The following is a 26,291-nucleotide window of genomic DNA, read 5'->3' on the forward strand; positions in this document are numbered from 1 at the left end:
TGTTGGTCTGCCTTTCAAAAGCATGAAGAAAAAAATAGTAGCTTACTGCCTTTACTGATGGCATTTATTGGTGAATTCATCCTTGAATCAGATAGCTAGGATGACATTTTGCTGACAAGCTGACTCATCTATACATAAGTAGATGTTGATTTTTCCATTCATAAAAGAAATTCACTATTTTGCTTTTCCTTCATTGTCCTTTTCTAAATCTCAGTCACTTCAAATCAGAGGTCCTTGTTCCAGGGAAGGCCGGTAACCACTCATATTTTGGCACTGGACAAACTGGAGTTTGTTTGATCATGTGATTGGAGAATCAGCCATATGAATCACATGCACACTTTTACAGGTAACCAATATAAATATAAACTTCCATTAAGTTTGGATTCAGCCAGCTTTTCTGCAGGTGAAAAAGGGTTGCATTGTCTGACAATGCAAAAAGGCTATGTTGGGGGTAATGAGACTAGAGGTGGGCACGAACCGCAATACAACCCCAAAAAATGCACGAACCGGACTGGTTTGTGGTTCGGGAAAACGTGGTTTGTGGGGCCGCGTTTTCCATGAACCACATGACTTTTTTGGCCCAGTTCATGCAATTTGTGAGCGGTTCGTGACCCCAGACAGGCTGGGGCCACTGCGGGGTGTGTGAAACTGACACTCCATTCTGCTGCCAGCAAGTGTCAGGAGAAGGGCACTGTCAGTTTCACACACTGCACGCCGGGTTCAGCCCATGGCTGAAGTTGGTGCGGGGTGTGTGAAGTTGACAGCCCCATTCTCCTGCCACCGGTGAGTGGCAGGAGAATGGGGTTGTCAGTTTCACACACCCCACACCAGCTTCAGCCCATTGGCTGAACTCAGCACGGGGTGAGTGACGCTGACAGCCTTGTTTTCCTGTCCCCCAAGTGGCAGGAGAACGGGGCTGTCAGCTTCACTAACCCCGCACTCGCTTCAACCCATTGGCTGAACCCAGCATGGGGTGAGTGAACCTGACAGACCCATTCTCTTGCTGCCCAAGTGGGAGGAGAATGAGAGCTGTCAGTTTGACAGATAGCTAGGTTTTGTGGAAGTTCGTGGTTCCTGGTTCGTGGAATAGCAACAAACCACGAATCAGGTGGGTCAGGGTTTTTTCGGTTTGTACCCATGTCTAAATGAGACCTGCAAAAGTTAGATGGGACAGAGGCTGAAGTAAAGAGGGTGAGATGGCGAAAAAGCTGATGGATCCAAATTATAGTCTTTCTAGATGATGAATTAAAAACTTGGATTTCATGCTTAGCATCCAGACAGTATAACTCAACAGTTAATATAAAATAAAAGTAAAAGTAAATAACTGTGGATGCTAGAATGTTCATCCCATAATTGTCCAGTTAGTTATCCCCAACACTTTTCTGTTGTGTTCCATAGTAAATCAGAGCCTCACTACAAGTGACATCTTACACGCGAATGGTACTTGATCATTTTCGCAAGTCTTTCTGGGAATTGAAGTCCCTCTCCCCCACCCCTTTTCCTTCTGTTTCTTCCCCTCTCTGTTAGAATGGCTGCCTGAAGAGACGGAGAAAGCCTACGAGAGCAGCTTTTGCAAATCGTCTTGCTGGGGGGTGGGGGATGCTCTGGAGAAAGCTGACATGTCGGTGAAGTCCTAGTGTCCTTCCCCTCTCTGTTAGTCTGCTCTCAGTGATCTTTGGGGGCGGGCAGCTGCAACTTTGCTAATCGTCTTGCTGGGGGGGAGATGCTCTGGAGAAAGCTGAGAAAGTCGCAGCTGCCCACCCCCAAAGATCGAGAGCAGGCTTGTGACTGGAGGAGCGATTTGCAAAAGCAGGCTTTCTCCGTCTCTTCAGGCAGCCATTCTAACAGAGAGAGGAAGAAACAGAAGGAAAAGGGGTGGGGGAGAGGGACTTCAATTCCCAGAAAGACTTGCGAAAATGATCAAGTGCCGTTCATGTGTAAGATGTCACTTGTAGCGAGGCTCTCACTCTTTTATGTTAGTTCTCGTATGTGGAAGAAACAGAAGAGCAAGAAACCTCACAGGGCTTTTTAAAGTACAAGCAAGATAAAAAATGTAAAAGGTCTGCAAAGGATTACTTTCATTAGCATAAGCCTATCTGGTCAGAAGGAAACATTCTGCTCTTGTGTATCTCCACCAGTATCTAGAGTCACATCTTACAGAACTTTTTGAATGGTAGTCCATGGCACTGAGAATTTGGAACTGCCTGCCTTGTGAGGTATACAATCCCAACCTAGGTCTGCCAAACTCCAGGTGGGGGTCTGAAGATCTCCAAGAATTATAGCTGATTTCCAGAGTACAGAGATCTATTTCCCCAAAGTAAATGGTTGCTTTGGAGAGTGGTCTCTGTGGAATTATACCACATGATATTATACCACAAACCATGCCATCCCAAGACTCCATCCGCAAATCTCCAGGAATTTCCCAACCCAGGATTGACAACCCTATCCCAATCCCATCCCTTTAGCCTTCAAAAGCCTTCAAAAGCCAAAAGAGCATACTTGCTCCCTTTGTTTTTGGTATGGACAAGTTTTTGTAGTTTGCCTATTTCCTCTAGCTGAGCTATCTGGCTGCTGTCACCTGTTTTTGATCATTATTTAGAAATAGAGTATTTAGTAAGCAGGTTTCAAATGTAAGCAGGTATCAAATGACTGAATAAGAAGTTATTTTCATCTCCCCTCCCCCAACCCCACTTTCCATTGCAGAAGGGCTTCAAAGGGCTTCTCTGTGCTTCAAAGTCAAACATCAATAGTGCAAAAAGAGAGACGGGCCTAAATTCTGCCCAGTGCAGCTGCATTCTCAGATGGCAGTCACCATTCATTGAAGAGGTGGACATCCAGAGGCCTGAGTAATCTGATGGAGCGATTACCTTGAAACGTTAGAAGGGTCATTTCATTCAAACAGAGAAGCATTTTTTTAATCGAAGAGAGAGATGCCAAGCTTCTGCTATCAATTTCAGTGTAAGGATCTACATCTTTGGGGGGGAAAGCTTTGTTCCTTTTTTTTTCTTTGGGTGGGGTGTGTTGTGTATCTGCAGTTGTTCAGGAGAATAACAGAACCATTGTAAAACGTTTTCCTTTTGTTCTGAGCCCCTAATGGAAGAGATGGTTGAAACTGAATGTATCTTTTTCTGGTTTGTTTGTGTTGCTGTCATCTATAATTTGAGACCAATATGCCAAGCATGGCTGCTGCCCAGTTGTTATTTGCTTCAAAGGATCTTTGCATAGGGCTTCCATACAGCCCCATTGGAATGAGTAGAAGACGCTATGCAGCTTCCCAATTCTGCGCGTACTTAACTGCTGCTTCCCAGTTAGTAACTGTATAATAAATACTATGCTTAATAAAGTTGATTGTTTTTCAAGTTCTTGCTGTTTATTGAAAGAGGCTGTTCATTCACACTGGAGAGTCCCACTCCCCCACCCCCACTGTGATAGCAGATTTGTTTCCTACAGTATTTTGCCTGCAACATGTGATGCTGTCAGTAAAGCAGGTGGTGGCTAATAAACCAGATTTCTTGTAACAGCCATTTGCCCTGAAGACTGAGATATATTTCTGTCTCTATTGTTCCTGAAAACACTATTCATTCCTGTTTGTGTGCTTTTATTCCAGTCTCAGTTCCAGCCTTAATCCAGTTTTTCAATGATATCCCTATAAATATTTCAAGAGGTTTACAAAAACATGCATTAAAGGTATCTCAAAGGTGGTATTTGACCCTAGTTAGGATAGCCCACTTAATGAAAACAAAGAATAAAAATTGCAGGAGAGGTTGTGGTGAATTAAGCATGTTTTTACATATGTGGTGGTCCTGTCCAGTTATAGCAAATGTTTGGTAATTAATATTTACAGAGATTGTTAATATAACTCAGGAACAAATAAAACCTACTATTGAATCAGCTCTGCTCAATTTATTTGCCAATGAAGACTCCCAAAGTAAACAAAAAACACATTAATTTTCTTTTAGTCGCAGCTAGGATAAATTATTGTTCAGTGCTGGAAGAAGGCTAAAGAGATTTCCTTGGATAGGTGGCACACTAAATTAAGAAATATAGCAGCACTTGAAAAATTAACAAACAAGATTAGATTAATGGTTGTTGTGGATTTTCCAGGCTGTATAGCCGTGGTCTTGGCTCCAAGACTCGGCTATACAGCCCGGAAAATCCACAACAACCATCGTTCTCTGGCCGTGAAAGCCTTCGACAAGATTAGATTAATTCAGGGGAGAAAAAAGAAAAATGATTTTAAGATAATTTGGAATAGCTTCATAATTTATTTAATAGAATTTCCAGACTATAGCTCTTTTTAAAACTTTTTCTAATTAGATGGAAACCTTCATCTGAATATTTGATTAACTTATTGAATAATTATATTAGAGGATATTATTATTCAGAAATATATTTAATGATTTTATGTTAATTTATAGCCAATTGGATGGAAGCTTCCCCCTTCTTTGTTTCTCCTTTTTCCTTTTTTTGAGCTTAGTAACAATTATATAATATGATGGTATTAACTATTGACTGGATAGGAGGTTATCAAATGACTGTGTATTGTTTTATTTTCTTGTGTGGTATTTGTTGTTGTGTGTATATACATATATACACAACAATTTTTTTTTTTAAAAAAAATGCAGTTTTTCCTAGGAGGAAAATGCAAAATAAATCTGAAACCTGAAACCAGTTTCCTCGTCTCAGCCCTCCCGCAGTAGCCATTTCCCCTAACATGAAGGTTTTCCCATTTTTTTAAATCAACAATTGACATAACAATATAGTATTATAATGTTCAAGTTTTTCCTAGGAGGAAAATGCAAAATAAATATATATCCTACAAAAAGCAGCCATCAAAAAGTTTTAATTCAATAAGTGAATTCCAGGGTTTTTTAAAAAAAATCCTGAAATACTAAAACAAATAAGTTAATGCACCAAACATCAGTTTCTGTCTCAGAAAGATTGACACTGAAAGAAGGTACTTCACAAAGAGCTCTTTGGGGTTCAAAGCCACATTTTTGTAAAATAAAAGGTAGATAAAGTTGTGTGATTTGCAAAAAGGCCAGGAAATGAGAATAAGCTCTGCTAGTCAGTACAGGTGGCAAAGTACGCTGCTCGGCGGCTGATATGATCTCGAATTGTTTCCACTTGCTTTTCCAAGCCTGCCAACTTGGCCGATTCAAGGATAAATGCATTATTGCTCTCTTGGACCTCTGTTTCTAAAGCTGGTAAAATAATGAGAAATGGGTTAACACGCAGAAAAACTCTTCTACCTCTAGTCTTCATTTGGGCTGCTTCCAAATGATGCAGATTTTGTGGAATATCCACACAAAATCATCCTCTAATTGTCCACTTTCTGCATTTTCCCATGTTTTGAACTTTCCAAAACCTGAAACCAGTTTCCTTGTCTCAGCCCTCCTGCAGCAGCCATTTCTCCTAACATGGAGGTCTTTTCATTTTTTTAAATCAACAATTGACATACCAATGTAGCATTATAATGTTCAAGTCCAGTTGCACCACAGAGACCAGCTTTGACTTTTAAAAGCTCATACCCAGGAAATCTAGTTAGTCTCTAAGGTGCAGCTGGACTCAAATCTTGCTCTTCAAATGCAGACCAGCATGGTTACACACTTAAATAATGTTGTAACACTCTATTGACTAGTCCTTCTGACTTCTCATGTTTCATTTAAAAAGAACACAGGAAGTCTGTAGCCCTTTTTGACGTGATGGTGGTAATATCTCGTTCCCTATATACACCGCTGCAGAAGAGTCTAAAGACTTCCTTTTAAAATAAAAGCCAGGAATTTAGAGGGTCTAGTAGACAGATGATTATAACACTATAGTATGTCAGCTGCCAGTACTTACTTACTTACTTTCTTACTTTATTTATTTATTTATTTGCTGAGCCCAAAGAAGCCTTCTGGCTACACAGGAGGCTGAGGCAAAGAAAGAGCAGGGGAAATTGTGTGGGTTCTCAGCTATCTCTTCCTTTAAATTTGGCAATGAAAGCTTCATGGAGAATTGTCACCATGCCTTGGTCACCAACATTATGAAGCTATTGGCCAGTATCTGTTTTTCACCCCATTTAATTAGAGAATGACAAATCAGTTACACCCCTGCAAATCATGTAACTTCTTACTATGGAGAAGGCATTCATTTTAAACTGTCAAGATTATGTTTTACCTCTGGAGATCCTGAGCTGAGTCTTCCTGTCTATATTGTTACTGTTTGCTTTTTAGCAAAGTTACTGAAGGTGCACAGCTATTTGTGCAGACATTCAGCATTCTTTTAAAACTTTTCAGCTCTGCAGAGGGAGTGCGTATGCATGCAAAAAGCAGCACTGAAACTGCCAGGGACATAAAGAGGAAGGCTGGTTCAGACTAGACATGGGCACAAACCAAAAAAACCTCTGAACCATGTGATTCATGGTTCATCGCATTCCACGAACCAGAAACCACGAACTTCCACGACCTTTTCCCAGGTCACGAATTGGTTTGTGGTTTGTGAAATTTCAACCACGAAGCCAGCACCAGGTGTTTGAAACAGACAGCCCCCTTCTCCTGCTGCTTGCAGTGGCAGAAAAACGGGGCTGTCACTATCGCACACTCCAAGCTGACTTCAGCCCATGGGCTGAAGCCAGTGCAGAGTGTGTGAAGCTGACAGCCCCGTCAGGAGGAGAACAGGGCTGTCAGTTTCACTCACCCCACGCCGGGTTCAGCCCATGGGCTGAAGCCAGAGTGGGATGATTGAAGCTGTGAGCCCCCATTCTCCTGCTGCCCCAGGCGGAAGGAGAAAGGGGGCTGTCAGTTTGACAAGCCCCGCGCCGGCTTCAGCGGGGGCTGACAGCTTCATTCACCCCACACAGGCTTCAGCCCATAGGCTGAAGCTGGTGCGGGGTCTGTCAAACTGACAGCCCCTGTTCTTCCGCCCAGGGCAGCTGGAAGGGGGAGAGTTTGAAGGGAAGGAGGTTCACCACACTGCAAGCGAGGAACCTTCTTCCCTTCAAACTCGCCCCCTTTCCTCCAGCCAGCTGGAAAGGGGGCGTGTTTGAAGGGAAGGAGTTTCCCCACGCCGCTTGCAAGCAGCACAGGGAAACTTCTTTCCTTTAAACTCGCCCCCCCTTCCTCCAGCCAGCTGGAAAGGGGGAGAGTTTGAAGGGAAGGAGGTTCCCCATGCCACTTGCAAGCAGCACAGGGAACCTTCTTCCCTTTAAACTCACACCCCTTCCTACAGCCATCTGGAAAGGGGGAGGTCCCGGCATGGGGTCTGTCAAACTGACAGCCCCTGTTCTTCCGCCCAGGGCAGCTGGAAAGGGGGAGAGTTTGAAGGGAAGGAGGTTCACCACACTACAAGTGAGGAATCTTCTTCTCTTCAAACTCGCCCCCTTCCTCCAGCCAGCTGGAAAGGGGGCGCATTTGAAGGGAATGAGTTTCCCTGCACCACTTGCAAGCAGCATGGGGAAACTCGCCCCCCCCCTTCCACCAGCCAGCTGGAAAGGGGGAGAGTTTGAAGGGAAGGAGGTTCCCCGTGCCACCTGCAAGCAGCACAGGGAACCTTCTTCCCTTTAAACTCACACCCCTTCCTCCAGCCATCTGGAAAGGGGGAGGCCCTGGCATGGGGTCTGTCAAACTGACAGCCCCCGTTCTCCTTCCGCTCAGGGTGGCAGGAGAACAGGATCTGTCAACTTCACTCACCCTGTACCAACTTCAGCCCATTGGCTGAACCCAGCACAGGGTCTGTGAAACTGACAGCCCTGTTCTCCTGCCGCTCGGGTGGCAGGAGAATGGGACTGTAGTTTCACACACAATCAGTGGTGCAAGCTTGTCTGGCTTTACAAACCACTGACGACTTGCACGAACCGGGCAGAAGAAGTTGTGGAGTTGGTGGAAAATGCGGTTTCACAAACCACAAATCGCCCCTGTTCATGCATTTTTTTGCTTCATATTGTGATTTATGCCCACCTCTAGTTCAGATGCATAATTAGTCACTGCCACAACTTAATACAAATATCTTAATAAATTCTAGGAAGCAGCATTCATCATTTCAATACACAGATTCAACCTTGAGTTTTTGCTTGGGCCTCTTCCCCACCAACCTATTCCAGGCCACATTTTCTGGCCATCCATAGTCCCAGTAAAGGGAAGCTGCTCAATGTCCCCTTAACCACAGGTACTGATCAGGCTTTCCATTCAGGAATCATCGCCCCATACCAATCTGCATCATTTTAGCATTTCTTCCTGATACAGCTGCAGCTTCTCCTGACAAGACCAAGTGGGTTTTGACATTGACGTCAGCAGACACTGATAATGTATGTTTGTCATGTTCTGCATGGGAAATTGTCGGCTGGCCTATTTAATAATATCAAGATTCTTGCTGCATTCAGTAAATGGTGAGTGGGGGTAACTGGCTGGCAGCAGCCAGCTGCCAAGTCTCTGGCATGGAGAGACACCTTCAATGAAAGACATTCATTAGAGGCACAGCTTTATCAATGAAAGCAATGCTGAACCTCCTTCCCAATAAAATCTCTGGCTTTGAGCCAGTCACTTATTCATGCAGCACCTGCTGCTGGGGCCAAGGTATTTAGTCCACACACTGGCTGCTTCCCAAAACATATTGAATGAAATCATTAAACCTGAATGCTTAAAACTGAAGTGTGTGACTCAAGCATCGAAAAATGGGGCTTGGCAGCCGGATGTTATTAAGTGAGCCTATGAGAGGCTGTACAGAACAGAGTGTTTATATTCCTTCTGAATGGACATGCACCAAAAAAAAGAAGCTTCCAGACATGCTGTGATCATTGCAGTTCAGATAAGCATTTGCCTTTCTGCAACTCTATCAGCAAAGATCTTATTGCTGAAAAGCTGTACCCAGGTTCCATTTTGGAGAAAGTAAACAAGAGCATGCTCCGGTGATCACAGGGTATCTTGCAGTAAGTATTTTCCACTTGAGATCCCAGACTGCAACAAAGATGTACCATAGTCTATTCCACTTCAACTGCTTTGTTACTGTTTTCACAACAAAAGTAATAAACCGTGAACTAGCCCATAATCCTTGTAGGTGGCAGTGATGCATGAAACACCATAACTGTGAGGTCAGCTAAAATATGTGAGCTTACATTCATGTTTGACTTACCTCCCATCTTGGCCATCATACCCAAAGTTTCTTTAAACAATGTGCTGGCTTCCATCTGAACACTTTGGATCCGGATCCCTTGTGCTCCCAGGTTTGAACCCTGCCCCATCCGCTTCTTCAGTTCTGCATATTTTTGTTTCACCATTTCAAATTCCTACCAGGAAAGGGATGAATAGAACTTCAGAGGGAACTATCATGTTGATACCATAGAACTCCTAATGCCAGAACCTAAGTTATCTTTCCAACTATGTGATTTTACCATTAGGGCTTGTCAAATAACGTGGGCTTGGTGCCATGAAAATGGAATCATAACTGCCTGCCTCCACTTTGGAAACGGTGACATCAGAAATCGTGCGAAAGGACCCACCAGCATTCTGTGAGTGTGGCACTATTTTTAAGACATGAGGAAATGGCCTATGCTAGCCTCAAAGAAAACTAATATAAAGCCATCAGGTCTGTTGACTGAGGGAGGGCTTGGGGTATAAACCTCTGGAGGTCCCAAGAAGTATACATACTATGTATTATTGATTTAGAAAAGTTGTAGGCTACCTCTCCAGAGACTTGCTCGAGGCTGGTCATGAGAACAAAACAAAGCATTTAAAAAATCTTAATAAAACTACTTCATGATGCTCTCACCTTGTAGGATGCCTTGGGGCTTTGGCAGTTAGAAGCTTGTCTAGGACTGTTATAATCACTCCTTTTAACAGTTTGTCTAACTTTAAAAGCAAAAGAGTATCTGCCTTTCCAGTCAAGCAAAGGTTTTGGGTTCCTTAGAGAGACTTGTTCCATTAAGGATAAATTAATTCTTTCCTTCCTTCTCTCTGTCCTTCTTTTTCAAATCGGAGGGGGGAATGGGGCTCAGCCCTGACAGTGATATGTTCTCCTTGGCTCATAAATGGATTTTTTAAAAAAAAAAAAAACTTGCAGTACCTGTCAAATCCCATTGGCGTACCTGCTGAGTGCTCCTTGCTTGCTCACTAGCTTCCACTGCTTTCTGCTGAGCATCTAAAGCCCACACCCGGTTCTGGTTTGCCTTGTGCCGTAACTGGCTGAGTGTTTTTGTGAAGTTGTCCAGTTGATCAGTGATGTCCTGTACACCCTTCTCAGCTGGACTAAGGACCATCTGGATCTGAACATCCCAAAACAGGAACCATTTAGCAATTTAACTAAGACTCTCCCTCTGGAAAAATAGTCATTTTATTGGATGGGAAACTTCATTCTTCTCGTGGAAATAGTAGAATGCACTGAATGAATGCACTGGTCTTATCAAGATTTTAATAAGGAATAAATGTTACAAAATTAACACTGAAATAGATAAAAGCCTGATAGTTGAGGTTTAGGAATAAAGTTCTGTTGTTTTACAACTAAAGCCAAATTTTAGATCTAATGTCTGTTTAAAGTAGACCAAATTAATAAGGGAGAATGCTCTATTGTGTCTGCTAATGAACATTCAGCCTACACATTACTTCCTTGCATTTTAAAACAAATAAATGAGAGAATGTGCATTAAGTTCTCTGATGGTGAATGTGTGGCCTTCACTGGCTGAATCAGATGAAAAAGATGTGCTCTTAACACCTCTCTACCTGGTCTTATCAGTGTATTGTACCTTTCAAGGTTTTTCTTTCAACCAAGCTCCAAGACTGGAAGTGAACTAGGATGGAAGTCAGATGCTAAAGGTATACGTTCACATGTCCATTAAAATGTAGATTTGTTTGAGAGATTAAAGGAAAAAAGTGCTTTAAAAGTGCTGAAAGCAACAGAGCACAGGCAGCTAGCACATGGATCACCTCCCGTCATCCATATACTCCATTTTTTAAAAAAATAGACACCCACCCCTACTTCTGAAATGGAGTGTTCGTGGAGGGAGGGGAATTCTACTCTCCTAGAACATATCTAATTGTGTGAATTGCTGACAAAACACATAAAGCTTATTTTGTGTGAAAAAGTGTTCTGCACAGTTTTCAACCACAGGCATTCTCACCAACAGAAAACATGTTCAATAAAGAATGGCCCTTTCTGAATTTTGCCTCATTCTTGGAAACCAATTTGACTTCTTCACATGCATTTCCCTTATTCCCATTTCAGTGAATGTTATTATTATTATAAACTGGAAGTAAGGGCAGCAAGACTAAGAGGAAAAGATAAAACTTGGCATGGGGGCCAGCTCTTTTACTTCTCTGATTCAAATTTCACCCTTGTAGACTTTAACTCACTCGATATATGTCAATAGGTGGGAACACTCTGCTTCTTTTATTTGCTCAACACATTTTTGTCCCACCCTTCCCCCAAGGAGCTCAGGAGAGCATACATGGTTCTTCACATCTCTGTTTTATTTGGATATGTTTGTGGATTGGCTGATCCATCATATGACTAGGCTAATAATGCCACGTGACTAGACAGAGAATGCAAGAGGAAAGGATCATGTGCTGCCATGATTTCTTTCAGGACAGGATAAAATTGTAATCATGGACAAATACACAAAATTCACCCAGTTTCTCCAGACTTCATGTGTGTTGAAAGAGGATACCTAGGATAAAGACCTCCAGGACAAAAATAAAAAACTTCCAGGAAGAAGCGCCATCTATGCAGCATGCTGGTCAGGGCCTCCCACATCTGCAGCATAGACAGAAAGACAATCTGCACATGCTGTACAGGATGACTTCATGCCCTAGAGGTCTTCAGCACACTTATAGCATGCCAAAGACCTAAAGAAACTTCTGGAGAAAAGTTCAAGTCTATGTGAGATCAGAAAGGGCTTTTCTCACTTATTCCAGGCTCTGCTTTAACTTCAGTGGCCTATCTTGCACAGTATGTTTGCTTTGTCCATGAAGCATCAAATTACTATAACCTTAAAATTACAGCGGGGAATGCTTAGATATTGTTCACTAGCACTCTAGCCTGCTCAGTTTATGATGCAATGACAAAAAAACAAGCCTCCTCCTCCTTTGAATTTATGGTCAGTTATGGTAAAATAATGTACTGTGGTTCAGAAACAAGACAACAACAAGATAACAAGAACTTGAAGAAAGAACAATAATTCCCCTATTAACTTACATGCAATAATAATGCACATCTCACAGTGAATCCTGCACAACTTGTGAGGGATCAGTTTGAACAAACCACAAGCTATGTACAGTGGCTGAGGAAGGCCCCAGAAATCCTCCTTGTTGCTTGCTTGCTTATGCCCCTTGGCTTATTGGTGCGCTCCGTTTAGAAGGCCATGTTTTGCCCACCTGCTTCAGCTCCAGCTTGGGAAGTTCCAGGAGATGGGGGGATGTTTGTAGATGGCAAAATTTAGAGGGGTGGGGAGCTCATACAATCCACTTTCCAAAGCTGCTGTTTCCTCCAGGGACCTTGATTTCTGGAGTGTGGAAATCAACTGTAATTCCAGGAAATCTCCAGGCCCCATGTGGAGGTTGGCAAGCTGAGCTTCACTGCAAGCAGTTCCTACAAGAATGCAATGCTAGAAGCTCAGCATGCATCACTCACCTCATCAAGGCGGTCCTGAATGAGCCGGAGGGAATATCCAGACCCATGTATAGTGTCTTCAGCTGCCTGGAGGGCTGTGTTAGCTTTTCTTAGATTTTCAGCCACGTCCTCCAAATTGCCTTCAATAGCATTTGCTCGATTTCTAGGAAAATATTAAATACAATCACCCCTCTCAATACTGCTTTGTGATTAATTATTATAAGATGGAAGATAAGACAAACAACCCTAATAAGAAAAATGGGCATGAGCAGGTTGCTAATTGTGACCTGACTCAAGCAGTCCCTGGAGAGGTGGCATCTATTCTTTCTAAACAGCATCTGAAAAAAAAGTAGGAACACCTTGAGAAGCAGCACAAATGGACGGGTTTTCATTTGATATCTTTAGTGCCCAATGAGCGTGTGTTGAAAAGAAGTGGCTGTAAGAAATTCCATCCCTATCGGCTCAAAACCAGAAGGACTAATCTCAGGTTGCATAGTGGCTATGAGAATGACCTATGAGCCAGGAAGCCCCTGGTTCACATGTAAGTCCAGACTCTCTTACTTGCACCATTGGGGAAATATTGCCCCAAAGAGCAAATAGTAGTTCCCTGAGACTGTTTTTTATTATGAAAGTTGCTCAGACCTTCTCCCCTTGCACTGTGGTCTCAATCCAAAGCAGGTCTCTGCACACCTGATTTTTATAGGGAAATGCTGGGAGGCAGTTACGGAGCTCTCAGCATCTGTTTGAGCCTTTAGCCATAAAGCATCACTAGGGGGCTAAAGGCAAGCCACTATTTCTCACTTGGCTTCGCACATCAGTTCCTCCCCCCACTCACTCATTCATCCACCCATTTGCAACATAGGAATACTGGCCTGAATAACAGGAATGTTGTCAGGATTTCTGAGATAACGCCTAATTGCTTCAACCACTTAGGAAAATCCTATACAAATATTAAACATTATTTTGTGGAGAAAGTCTAACAGGAAGCCTCATCGGAAATTGCTCCATACCTGTGGCATCTTCCCATACTGCTGCAATAATTGGTTGACTATGGGAGGAGAGGACCAGCTTGCATACTTTCTTCTCATCTGATTGCAGCATGACCAAAATGAAGGGCAACGATCAGCTGGAAAGGAACTATGCAATTGTCCCCACTCACATGGATCCTGTATTCAACCACTTACTGCAATGGTATGGGGAGATTCTTCAGAAAAGTGACCCTGCAACTAGCAATAAATGTAAATAAGGAATCAATTAAAGCATTTTCCATTAAGGTGAAATGTTAACTTTTCCTGATGAGTGAGCAGAAAATGCTCAGGACAAATGTTATTGAAATGATGTACCAGTTCTCTCATTGCCCTACACTGAGGCAAACTACCCAAGACCTCTTTTACCTGGCTTCTTGAGCCTCCTGTTGAAGCTTTTTGGCCCTAGCAATGTCCCCAGCAGTCTGGGCAATGATGCTCTCAGGGCACTGCAGCTTAGCAGCCAAGTTCTGGATTTCATTCATCTTCCTAAGGACCATGGCAAAATCAGTGGGAAGGCGAAGGGAAAGGACATAATTGCTGACCTGCTGGATAGCCACTGCATCAGTGTCTGGATCTGTGAAGATTAAAAAAGTCATATAAAGAGCGTATGAGATTACACTGTTTGTTCAATTCCATAACAAAGTTCTCATGTTAAAGAGAAGTTGTCATCAAACTTAGGGGTCTAAATCAAACAAAATGAGATAGGCAATGCATAGTTAGGAGCAGCTAAGCGCCAAGCTACAAGTGATGCCTGACACAGGTTGGACACTTGTCAGCTTCCCTCAAGTTTTGATGGGAAATGTAGGCGTCCTGGTCTTGCAGCTGTAATGGAGAGCCAAGCTGTAAAACCAGCTGTAAAAAACATCAGTAAAATCTTCAAAACACTTGTGAACTTCTGGATAACATTTACTGGGAGACAAACTGGAGGACACCTCCCTGCAGTCCCAGGGACTTCCTAGAAGCATGTGGCAGACCACACTTAGAAACAGGATTCCAGAGTAGGTGGACACTTGCATTGATTCATCAGGGATCTTCTCGTGTTTCTTAGGTAGTTAAATTACTTCTGCTATAATTCTCTACCATTGTGACATTACACACAGGCCCCACGAAGTTAGAAAAGGCCCAGAGAAGAAGGGGTACAACAGCTGAGGCTCAGAACCTGCTTTGTATGCAGGAAGTCCCAAGATCAGTTCTCAGCACCTCTAGGTAAAAGGATACGATTGTAGCTGAGAGAATGGCCTCTCCCTGAGACAGGGTTGCCAGCTCCAGGTTGGGAAGGGAGAAACCCCAGCAGGGTATTATGCCATAGAGTCCACCCTCCAAAGCAGCTATTTTCTCCTGGGGAACTGATATCAGTTATAATTCCTGGAGATATCCAGCCACCACCTGGAGGCTGGCAACCCTGCCCTGAGACCTTGGCCGTCGACACACGGGCTTTTATTTAGCACTAAAATGGCGCTATTTCCTGGCAAACACCCACCTTATTCCAACACTGTAGCGATTTTCTCTCTTCTGCTTTGTGCTTGATAATCGCGCTATTTTGTGCCTTAGTGTGAATGCCTCACATCGATGTATTTCACCTCGCAACATCCTATGCCCTCCCTTCAATCCCAGAATCCATTTCTTCCTGCGACTCCCCCTTTTTAAAATTTTATTATGTCCTTATAACACCATAACGACATAACACAATGCAAACTTTCTGCTGAAGTAAAAACGACTCAATTGCCATGGCAGAGTCTTCAGCGATGGGGATCACGTCAGACACGGAGTTTTTGGCGGGTAAAGGACTATTTATATAATTTCAAAGTTGGAAAAACAAAAGGGTCGTAATGTTTTGCTCTAACGGAATGTTTATATGCTGTTATTCCGTTATAGCGGAATTTAACACCAGAATAATAAAAAAGGGGGAGGAGCTGCTTCTGCGCGGTTAGAGAGAACAGAACAGAGTGCTTCAGTGTGGACAGCTGGTGGCGTGAAGAGCCGTTAGGTGACCCAAAGAAACGTTACTGTGCCGATAACAGGTAGGACGCTATATGCTGTAAATTTAACGGAAGAGATGCCCGTGTGACGACGGCCCTTAGAGGGCTCACAGTCAGACAGTACTAACCTTGATAAACCAAGGGTCTGGTTCAGCATAAGACAGCTTTAAACCCAAAATGTACAATGACTCAGCTCCTATTTAAGGACTAGGCCTTATTGTCCCCTCATTAGCAACACTCACTAAGTTGTCTTGGTCACGAGGCCAATGTGTTATCTTAAAAAATTTCAATAATTAAGTCATGCTATTACTTTCACTTAACATAAATAAAAACTGCAATATCTTCTGAAGAAGCTGCCTTATATGGCATCTTACCACTGGTCTGGTCAATATTGTCTCTTTGGTTGCCAACCTCCTGGTGGGGATCTGGCAATGTTCCAGAATTGCTACTGATCTCCAGACAACAGAAAGGAAAAAATGGCAGCTTTGAAATGTGGACTCTACACTGCAGCGGTCCCTCCTCTCCCCAAACCCCACTTGCCCTAGTTCCATTCCCAAATCCCCAGGAATTTCCCAACCTGAAATGGGCAACCCTATCTGCAGTTCTCCAGAGTCATGGGCCGAGGTCTTTGCATCACCTTCTATCTGAGCCTTTTGACTGGAGATGCTGAGGACTGAATCTAGTATCTTTTGCAGGGCCAAGTAGACGTTCTACCACTGAACAACAGCCCCTCTCCGGTTTTCAGATGTTTAGTTCAGATTCACAGAGAACAACAGAAAGTTTGGCCTGAAAACTGTATAAAATATATAAAAATGTCATGGCTGTACTGTCAGGATTGACATCAATGTCTGAAAATTAGGCAAAATTTTAATGTCAGAAGACCACCGACTTTGGAGACATGTAGGCTAAACTTTTGGAATCATTTCTAAGCTTAGCAAGTCCTTTCAGTGAACAACACAAGCCTAATGCCTTTCCACTTTTTTCTCTTGAAATGTGGCCTTGAGTTGGAAGAGAGTTCCCATATGTTTTGATTGGAACACAGGAAGTAGCCCACCTGATAACCTTTTGAATAAAACTTTGAGCACGACTACTGTTATGCAGAATGGATTCTATTTCAGTACAGAGCAGGGAAATCAGACAATGGGCAGAAAACATTGTGTAAGCACTTATGTATAAAAAGGTGGAGCTGCCAACACAATGCTGCTTGTCAGAACTGAAGGAATTATATTGTATTATCCAGCCTTAAATAGTTCGTAACGTTTTAATCAATTAATTGCTCTAGTAAGTGATACTATTTCACTTGTTCTATGCTCAGTAAAAAACCAGTAATTTTAGAGAAGGGGATCTAATGGAAAGGAGTAATTTGCCTAAAATCACACAGGAAGTCTGTGGAAGAATAAAGAAATAATACTACTACTGACATAATCTGTCTTATTCAAGATAAAATTGGGGGTATTATGGCACAGCAGCATCCAGAACCTAAAGTGTCAAACATGTGGCCTGGCACATAGGAATAATAAAAGCAATAATGAACTGTACTAAAAACATAGGAGAGATGAAAATCTCAAATAAATGAAAGGCTGTGAGCAATACAATATACCCATTTGTTTGAAAAAATGTTTGTTAACTTAAATGAAGAGTGATATTTTTTATGGCTGGTTGCTACTAGCTTGTTTCAGTTTGGCCTGGAGAGAAAATGTTTAGCAGCTGGATTTAAGCCAGGGAAAGAGACAGATGTCTGGATTTTTCAGTTGAAGAGAAGTGTATGGGAGAGAGGGCTCACTAGGGCAAACTATGTGGTTTTGTTCAATCGTCACTGCTTTAAAGACTAGCATTGGCTATTTGAGTGCCTGCCTCTTCTTCAAGCTCAATTTGTTATTTGTAAAGAAAAAAAATTCACAAAAACACAGCATATTTCCTTATAAGGACTTGTGAAAAAGATGTACCTGGAACCTGCTAGAGGTCAGGGGAGCTCAGCATTTTCACAGCATTATGAAAAAGTGAACACACAAAATTAACATATACTTGTCAAAGCAAAAACCATGTTACACTAAGGCTGCCAAGTACCCACTGTGGGTGGGATATCCCCCCACCCCATTCCTGTTGCCTGCCATCACTTCAGCAGCTGGCAGCATAAAAATAAAGATAAAAAACACCATTGCCAAAATGGTGTCACATCACTTCTGGAGAATACCCAGAAAAGACATCACCTGAGAGTTTCCAGTGATTCCTAGAAAGGCATGATTCGGGAGTTTCCTGTAGTGCCATCATGCCAATGATTCCCCCCCACCCGCCCCATGTCCCTGTCCTCCCAGACTCCTGCTGGTTGCCAGCCACTAGCTGGCAATCTAATGTTATGCATACTTATCCAAACATGTACATCCCAGATGAGTCCCTGACCCTGATCCATCTATGATTAAGTGTTCAGCTGTATGGCTGATCATTGGATCAATATCCTTGATTCTCAAGAGATAGTAGAGCAGGCATAACACACATCAAGTAAATGGAGAATGTCCATTTTGAAGCCTGCCTATAAGTGGCCCTCAGAGCTATCTGGTTTGTGCACCCCATCCCACAACTTCTGTCTAGTTCTTGCTGCCACCATCTTTAGATACATAATGTTTAGAGCCCTGGGACCTATCTGTACAGATGTTTTAAACACTGCTTTCTGGCCTTACCAGATAGAAAGTTGCGAACTTGGCGGATGAACTGCTGAGTGCGTTGGATGTCTCCATCTATCTGTGTCCTGGTTGTGCTCATTTTGTCTCCCAGACTTCGGGCATTTGCTTGGATCTGGTTGGCAGCTATTTCTGCTGATCTGATCTGTTAACATGCAAGGCAGAGTCAGTATCTGTATGGCATTTAATTATCTATTTAAATGTGCCTTTTCTCCTGAAAAAAGACCTAAAGTGGGATACAGGACACCCCAAAAAATTCTCATTCCTACTACTATTGCAGGAGTGTCTTTCAGCAAGCCTTTTCTAATAACCAACCTCAAAGTGGGGCCTGGAGGTCTCCTGGAACAGGAATTGATCTTCATACTACAAAGATTAGTTCCCCTCAAAGAAACAGCCGCTTCATAGGGTGGATTCTAGGGCATCACACATCCACTCTGAGCTCTCTTCCCAAATTCAACCCTCCTCAGGCACCACTCTCAAATTTTCAGGCATTTATTAAGCCACAGTTGGAAACCCTACCTATTTCACAGTTAGCCTGTCTTATTATCTCACAGGAAAAGTGCAGAAAACATTCACAGTTCACAGCATGCATTCTCCTTGGCCCTTATGTTCTCTCTGTGATGTTCTCTCCATGACCCTTATATTCTCTCTCTGTTCTCTCTCATCTAGAATCCCAGTCTGCCTCACCACAACTCCATTCTGGACACTTACCATCTGTATAGTCTCCTGTAGTCGAATGCTTAAGTTATGGATCTCTTGGGTGGTTTTCCTGGCAATTTGGATGGAGCTGCCAGCACGTGAGACAATCCCTCTACAGGCCAAGCCAGGGCCACATTCAGTGGCATTGTGCTGAGGACACAGTTCCGCATGACACTCTCCAGGACTGCAAATTTCTAATCTGATGCCACTGCAGATCTAAAAAAAAAAGCCGCAAGATCAAGTGAGTTATGCAATCAACAGGATAAAAACTAATTAAATAAGCTAATAATTTTTACATGGTCACAAGGCAATTTTATTTCTGTGTATTTTTGTATATTGTTATTGTGCAGCTTTGTGGTTTGCAACCATTTAATTTGCTAGTGTTTCCAATTGAATGGGTTCATTTATGCCAGTTTTGTTCAATGGAGCCTAAACTAACATTAAGCATTGTGTACATTTAATTGAGAAAATTCAGCATGAAGAAACAGAAAATAGTTTGACAAATAAAGACTTACAGACAGGGGCAAATCAGCCATTAAGAGCACCAGGAAAATCCTGTGGCCCTTTCCAGCAGGGCCACTGGCCACAAGCGAGGGCAGCTCTTGGCCAGATGAATGCAAGGGTAAGCCACTGCCACTGTCAGAAGCCGGCTGTCAGGTCTGTTGCCCACTGTCCCTCCATATTGTTATTCCTTGTATAGTATGTTGCAATAGCCTCTTGCACCTGCTTCCTGTTGCTTTCCAGATCCCGAGACGAGCGAGCCCTTCTCTCGGATGGCTCGCCACAGTGGCCTTGGGACAGCTCCTTCCATCCCGCTACTGATTGTGTTCGGCCGGGAGAGCCGGAGGGGTCGGGGGAATATGTGAAAGCCTTGATATAATGTAACCTGTGCTCACTGTGTCATTCTTAACAAGAGACCTGTGTACAGCCAGACGCCTTTAATTGCTTCTGTGTAACCTATGGACATATGTACCGAGAAGCCTGTGATATCTCAATAAAGACCTATTTACTCAAGAGAGCTTGGATTTCTTGCTGCAAGGGTCGGGAGTCACCTTCAACGTATCCTGTCTTCCATAGTCTGACATAGGCGCCCCCTCACTGCATGAGGTAAGTGGGAGCATCCTCTTCCTCCTTCCCCCTCTGTTGTGAGGACAGGCTGGGACAGGCTTTTCTGGAGTTGTTTTTGCCTCTTCTGTATGGAGGGGCAGAGCTGGCCTGACCCTCTTTGTCCTTCCCTCTGCCTTGCTGCCTCACTTCAGATCACCTCACCAGAGGGCAAGGAGGATGGGCGGTGGCTTTCTGACTCACCTTGCCTCAGTGTAGGGGGACAAGCAGGGCAGGCAGCAGCTTCCACACAGCACTTCTTGCTGTCTCAGCTCATGGCAATGCAGGGGGCTGAGGAGGGTCGGCAATGGCTTCTTGCCATGCCTCAGTGAGGGGGAGGGGGAACAGTTACTTCCCCAAGGTCAAAGAGGCTGCAAAACTTCACCACCTAAGGTGCCAAAAGTCCTTGGGCCAGCCCTATAGCAACTTTAGTTGTTCATACAACTTTAGTTGTTTTATGTCTGAAATATTCCTGCTACTTCCACTCTGCCAAGGCAGGAAAGAGACCACCACCTTGCAAAAATTCTGGCTCAATTTTTAACATTGCTTGGCTACATATAAGCAGAAGCCCCTGAGTTTCAGAGGCAACTAGAGTAGCTGACATCCCTGCCATCCCACCAATACATGTTTTTTATTTGAAAACACTGCTTGAAAAAGAACAAGATGGGTGTTTTGTGATTTTCATGGCAACAGGAGATGCTGATATGAGTCTCCATGGCAATATCAGAACAGCAAAAATGAAGAATAAGAATGAGAGACCTTGGCAAATAGATTTACTGGCTCATAAGACTACAGTCACTTAGTTCTCAGTGGGAACCATGAGAAACAAATTTCACTCGGTACCAAATTATTCATGTATCATCAGACTCAGCAATCAGACAATGCAATTCCAAGTTTTGCAAGGCTCAAGCAAAGGTTCAGTTAGCTTCACCTTATTAATGACTGGTGTCAAGTTTGGAGAGAAGGCCAGTTCTCCCTGCAGAGCCTCCAGTCCTCCTGAGCCACGATCCGCAAGACTGTTTACTAGCTCCTCAGTATTTTCCCTGTTCTTCATGGACTGAGCCAGCAGCCTAGAAGATCCAGCTATGCGCATGCTAGCATTGGAAGATGTTTGGTATGATGAACCGACAGTCTTGAACGCTCCTGTGAGCAAAGAAAAATGCAACATGAATGGCTTCATGACTCATAAATGCAGCATTGTTTCCCAATGCCTCAGTATTTAATTTTACCTTGGGTGGAGGGGAGAGGATGAAGGATGTGCTAGAGCTGTGAATCACAAGGATGTCAACAGAAAAGCACTTGTCAATTACCTCTCACATCTACTGTCTCCATTTCTAATAGTTGTTCAATAGAATGAATCAAGACGGGAAAAAATAGATGTGAACAGGGAGCACATGGCATAGAAAGGATTGACTCTGTTACCCCTAGCTGTTTTATCGGAACATAGCAAGTTGAGTGTGTGACCAGTCATATTGTCCTCCATCAGAGTACAGGAAGGGAGACAGCACTGAAGCTGCTGCAGTAGCTCATCCACCTGGAATGTTTCATCATTAAGTTGAATTATGGATCAAATAAGAGCACAACTTCTGCATGGATCCAAGTGAGCCAATGGCTTTACTCTGACAGTGTTGTGAAAATAATGTTTACACAATTTTTTTGGTGGATTCATCATTACCCCCACTCAAATTCTAATGTATCTTGGGTTAGCTAAATGTCCAAAAAGTCAGTAACCTGTATCCAACTATCTGTGTACAGAATATGGAATCTTCCCATGTTCCTCCTTGCTCCTGCAGTCCCTTCCAATCTCAGGAAAGAGTATTCTGGGGTTGTGGAACCTCTGTGTAGGAACAGCCAGGGACAAGGAGGTAAATTGCTCCTCCTCCCTCTTTTGCAAGTGCAGCTCTGCTGTGGAAAGGGAGCGATTTCATCCCGTCATTCCTCCTTATACCTGCATCACAACCCAAATGGCTATTCATCCATACCCAAGAAATGACTTTTCCAAGGTTTGAAGGGACTGCTGGGACAGAGAAGAACATAAGAAAACTAAACTTGCCTTCTGTACAGAGACAGAGGCAGGTTAGTGCCCATGGGTGTCTGCGGAGGGGGAGTGCCAACGCAGAGCTTCCCCCTCCTAGGAAATCTAAATTCACTGATAGTTTTATATACCCATAAAGATACACACTTCCATCTAGTCAGCAAGAGGGCTACAGTGATCACTAAGTGGCTTTTCCCCCTCCCTCACTAAAATTATTTAGTGGATTCTGTTGCTAATATGTTTCAAAATGCCCTGAGCTTGTTTTAAACACCCACAGCCTCGAGAAACACTTTGACATGTGGTGGAAAGATTAAGTTGTTTAAATTCTCCACTCCTCTGCTTTCATGTTTAATAACTTCATGCCAGAGAAGAGGTTGGCAATCCTACATACAAATCACATGTCAAAGTAAGTGAAATCTGGGGCTGCAAGAAAACTTAGTAAATATATTCAACTGAGCTTTGGTTTCTTCGTTGTGACAAGAGGTCTCCTCTCTCACAAACACCATAATAATAGAAGAGCAAGATTCAAGTCCAGTAGCACCTTAAAGACCAACAAGATTTCCAGGATATAAGCTTTCAAGAAGTATCTCACTTGTATCTGACCAAGGTAGCTTTGACTCTCAAAAGCTTATACCCTGGAAATCTTGTTGGTCTTTAAGACACTACTGGACTCAAATCTTGCTGTTCTACTGTATACCAACACGGCTACCCACCTGAAACCATAATAACAGAAGGTAGACAAATATAGCCCAATCTCTCTGTATGATGAACGCACACTAATGGTAAAAATGAATTTCAATAACATGGTAAATTCTGTGTGTGTGTGTGTGTGTGTGTGTGTGTGTGTGTGTGAGAGAGAGAGAGAGAGAGAGAGAGAGAGAGAGAGAGAGAGAAGCTCAAATAAATTTAAAACCATTAACCACATTTCTAAACTGGAATTAAACCAAGGCTCCACATCCCATGTTGGGGAGAATAAATAAACTCCAATTCAGCAAGATGCCTAACACATCTTGGACCTCTTAGCAAACTAGAGCTTGATCAGATGCTGAAGCTGGGCATCAAGTTCCACATAAGAAGAGAGTCAGAAAAATACAAGAGCATGACAACAACGTGTTTGTCCCCAATTTCAGTTAAATCTCAGTTGGTTGTGATGTGCAACTTTGGCTGTTTTTCTTTTTTTAACAGCACTTAATCTATCGTTGCAGTTCTCTTGTCAAATGACATCCAGAGGCAAAGTGGCTCAAGGGGCTAAGCAGCTATTAGAAGGTTAGCTTTCAGATGAAAAATGCATCTCAGAGAGACAAAGGCTGCATTTGCATATTATTAGATATTGCACTATTCTTGCTGTATAGCAATTATTTGCAACTGGATTTCCTTGCCCACACAGGACAATCCAATTATGAACAACTGATATAGTACATTAGCTAGCTATGTGTGGACACAGCCAATTAAATAGATTTTTGCTGCTCTTCCATTCCATACATTAATAGAACCTATTTTACAAGCAAAACCATTATTACCAATTTCACTATCAGATGCTATTTTCATAAATGAAACTGCAAGTAACTCTCTGAACTTCCAAAATGCTTTTTATGCATGTGTGAATGCTGTTAATATGGAACAGAAAGTAAGAGAGTCAATCTGAAATAAAGTGATATGCTTTTGCTAACATTAATTTCATGTTTGGATTGCAGTCATGAAGAAAAGCAGTGAGTACTATTATTTATGTATTCATTGTCAAAAACACTCAGGGTTAGGGTCAGAGAACAGTTTTGTAGAGAGGTGAAGATGGTATGGTTGAGGCATGGCATGGTTGCCCTTGGTGCAACACCTCTTTTGTCCAACACTGCAGAAAAAGAACAAGCCCTACACTGGAGACACAGGTTTGATGATGTTTTTAACCATGAAAAAATAAATCCATAACTTATCTTCAGCCCAAAATGATTTACAATTTTCAATCACTAAAACAACACTGTCTCTGAACATGGCCAGAGCTTTTGTAAAGGTGTACAAAATTTTCAGACAGAAATCACTTCATTCACTGCTGTGACCTGTTTTCACTGTGGAATTATAAAAACAAAATGTGAAAGATTGTCATTTTTGATCTCTTAGAAAATACTTCTGTACAATTCTTCACTGCCTGAGACAGAACTTAAAACCATCAATACTTTTAACATCAAGTATTTATCCTCATTTGCAGCAGAAGATGCATCCATCACAACCCATTTATGATTAAGGCACTACTCTTACAAATTGAGAAAAACGTAATACCTGACAAGTCTGTACTGCGGCTGGTTTCAAACTGGACTTTCTTATTTTGATATTCTGCGGTAATCAGAAGCAGGCTTCTAGCGAGAGCATCCATGTCTACGGTTAAGGAGGACATTTCATCCATAAGAGGTATCTCAGATCTTAAACCAGCAATGGTCTGCCTGAAATTATACATCAAAATGCATTCTTATTGCAGTCTTCACTCTCCCTCTCTCTCTCTGACTGCATCCAGATGGAGGAATGAAAACATGCCCATCACCACCATGGCAGCAGCAGTGGGACAGAATGGCATTCCTATATACCCATTCCTGCTAAGCTCACTATCACTGCCCCACTATAGCCCCTCCCCTTCTTCCATTGCCCTTGTGCAGAAGTTCTGTTACAATAGTGATTTTCCTCTCCTTTACTTTCAGCTTCTCTCTTTTATTTTTTACAAGAAAACACTATAACTCTACAGTGCAGCTTAGCAGGGAAATGCCCTTTAAAAGGCTAAAAGGGAATAAGAGCGCTAATGGCACAATAACAAGCAACTCAAAGCCATTCTGAAAGTGGAGTTTAGCTCAACACGCTTTTCTTATAGTGGCTAACATTCACACAGATGCTCCACCTGTAACCCCCAGCCATCGTCCCTTTGAATCAAATCAAAATAGGTTTAATTTTTTATTTGGCTTGAAAGAGAAAATCTTGGGGGGGGGGAGCACCATGAGTCACACTATCAGTCAGTACAACATTGTGTGCACATCTGTCTGAAAAGTGAAAGCTCCCTATTCTCCATGTGGGGGGAAAAATTCCCACGTGGAAGCTGTTGTGAGTGACAGAGAGGTGCAAGATGCCTTGAGTTACACCCAGGAAACACCAATCTCAGGTGCTATAAACTGTTTAAATGCTAGCTGAGTGGCAATGAGTTTCTGGCATGGAGATAACCACTTGCCCAACTGACAGGAAAGGACAAGGTGGATGGCTATTTGGATGACCTGAGTTGGACCATAAAGGTTTGAGACATACAACCTAAGTTGATTGGAGAACAGCATACAGAGTGATCCATACGAGGCTGACTCGCAAACATTTTATAGGGTGAAGAGAAACCTACCCAGTTGGGACAGGAAGGGTTAAAAGATCTGGATAAGCTTTCAGAAGTGCCCAAGCTGGGGCCAGGAGAGGTTACAGAGTGGAGTTTGTCTTGACCACCCTCTGTTTCTGATGTTTCATTCCCAGGGGGGCTGGATACCAAAGTAACACTTATGACTGTAAAACTAGATTAGTCCCATATTTTCCTTTCTTTGATCTGCCACACTCTGTGGTACTGTGATATACTTTCCCTATGTATTTGTGCTCTAGTGGCTATAGTCTGTATTAAGTAAATTAAGATCTTTTTCTTTAAAAGAGCTCAGACTAGGTTAAAAGATTCTCACCTTTGTGCCTAGCCACTCTTTCTAGGCAAAGGCTAGATATTCCGAACTGGGCTAAGTTGGATAGCAGGCAGGAGAAAGTGGTGTGAGTGCACACCTCACATGGAGCCCTACCTGCACCTCAAGCCACAGGTGGACAAGAAAAGGGGCAATGCTTGAGTGGTTGCAGTTTTTCTCAATCCCCACTCTGCCCATGCTGTCATACTGAGGCCAGTGCTATAGGCCAAAAGGCTTGAGCTTCTGGACTACATTTCATTAGCAAAATGATCCTGTGGTGCTAGATGCAGGAAAAAAATATAGAACATACATTGCCTAACAGAAGTTTAAATTATCTAAGCAAAGGCTGAAGTTAATATAAAAGTGAAACAACTGATTCAAACTCATAAACAGTTTTACTGTACAAGTTAATTTGCAGCTTGCAGTACAATTTAATTTACAGTTTGTGATGTCACTTCCAGAGCAAAACCAGAAGTGATGTCATCATGTTGGGACAACACTCTAAAATTCAC

The 26,291-nt window shown here is 42.8% G+C and overlaps 2 protein-coding genes across 3 annotated transcripts in view; one reads left to right on the forward strand and one right to left on the reverse strand.

The window, feature by feature from the left end:
- The window catches only part of CAMK1G (calcium/calmodulin dependent protein kinase IG), a 66,868-nt gene extending 63,663 nt beyond the window's left edge, over nucleotides 1-3,205 (forward strand). The window contains exons 11-12 of the mRNA XM_054980907.1: nucleotides 215-346; nucleotides 2,704-3,205. Coding sequence (XP_054836882.1) covers nucleotides 215-305 — 91 coding nt within the window. The 3' untranslated portion in view covers nucleotides 306-346; nucleotides 2,704-3,205. The remainder of the gene's footprint in view (nucleotides 1-214; nucleotides 347-2,703) is intronic.
- Nucleotides 3,206-4,827: 1,622 nt separating this feature from the next.
- LAMB3 (laminin subunit beta 3) overlaps nucleotides 4,828-26,291 on the reverse strand; it is a 71,812-nt gene continuing 50,348 nt past the window's right edge. For both annotated transcript variants that reach the window (XM_054980975.1, XM_054980976.1), the window contains exons 15-23: nucleotides 24,374-24,534; nucleotides 20,999-21,210; nucleotides 18,976-19,179; nucleotides 18,265-18,409; nucleotides 13,974-14,181; nucleotides 12,601-12,742; nucleotides 10,064-10,240; nucleotides 9,112-9,265; nucleotides 4,828-5,204 (exon numbers count right to left, since the gene is read on the reverse strand). In XM_054980975.1, the coding sequence (XP_054836950.1) occupies nucleotides 5,065-5,204; nucleotides 9,112-9,265; nucleotides 10,064-10,240; nucleotides 12,601-12,742; nucleotides 13,974-14,181; nucleotides 18,265-18,409; nucleotides 18,976-19,179; nucleotides 20,999-21,210; nucleotides 24,374-24,534 (1,543 nt within the window). In that variant the 3' untranslated portion in view covers nucleotides 4,828-5,064. The remainder of the gene's footprint in view (nucleotides 5,205-9,111; nucleotides 9,266-10,063; nucleotides 10,241-12,600; nucleotides 12,743-13,973; nucleotides 14,182-18,264; nucleotides 18,410-18,975; nucleotides 19,180-20,998; nucleotides 21,211-24,373; nucleotides 24,535-26,291) is intronic.

Source organism: Eublepharis macularius, chromosome 5 (genome assembly GCF_028583425.1).
Source record: "Eublepharis macularius isolate TG4126 chromosome 5, MPM_Emac_v1.0, whole genome shotgun sequence".
In the NCBI taxonomy this organism is placed as follows: domain Eukaryota; kingdom Metazoa; phylum Chordata; class Lepidosauria; order Squamata; family Eublepharidae; genus Eublepharis; species Eublepharis macularius.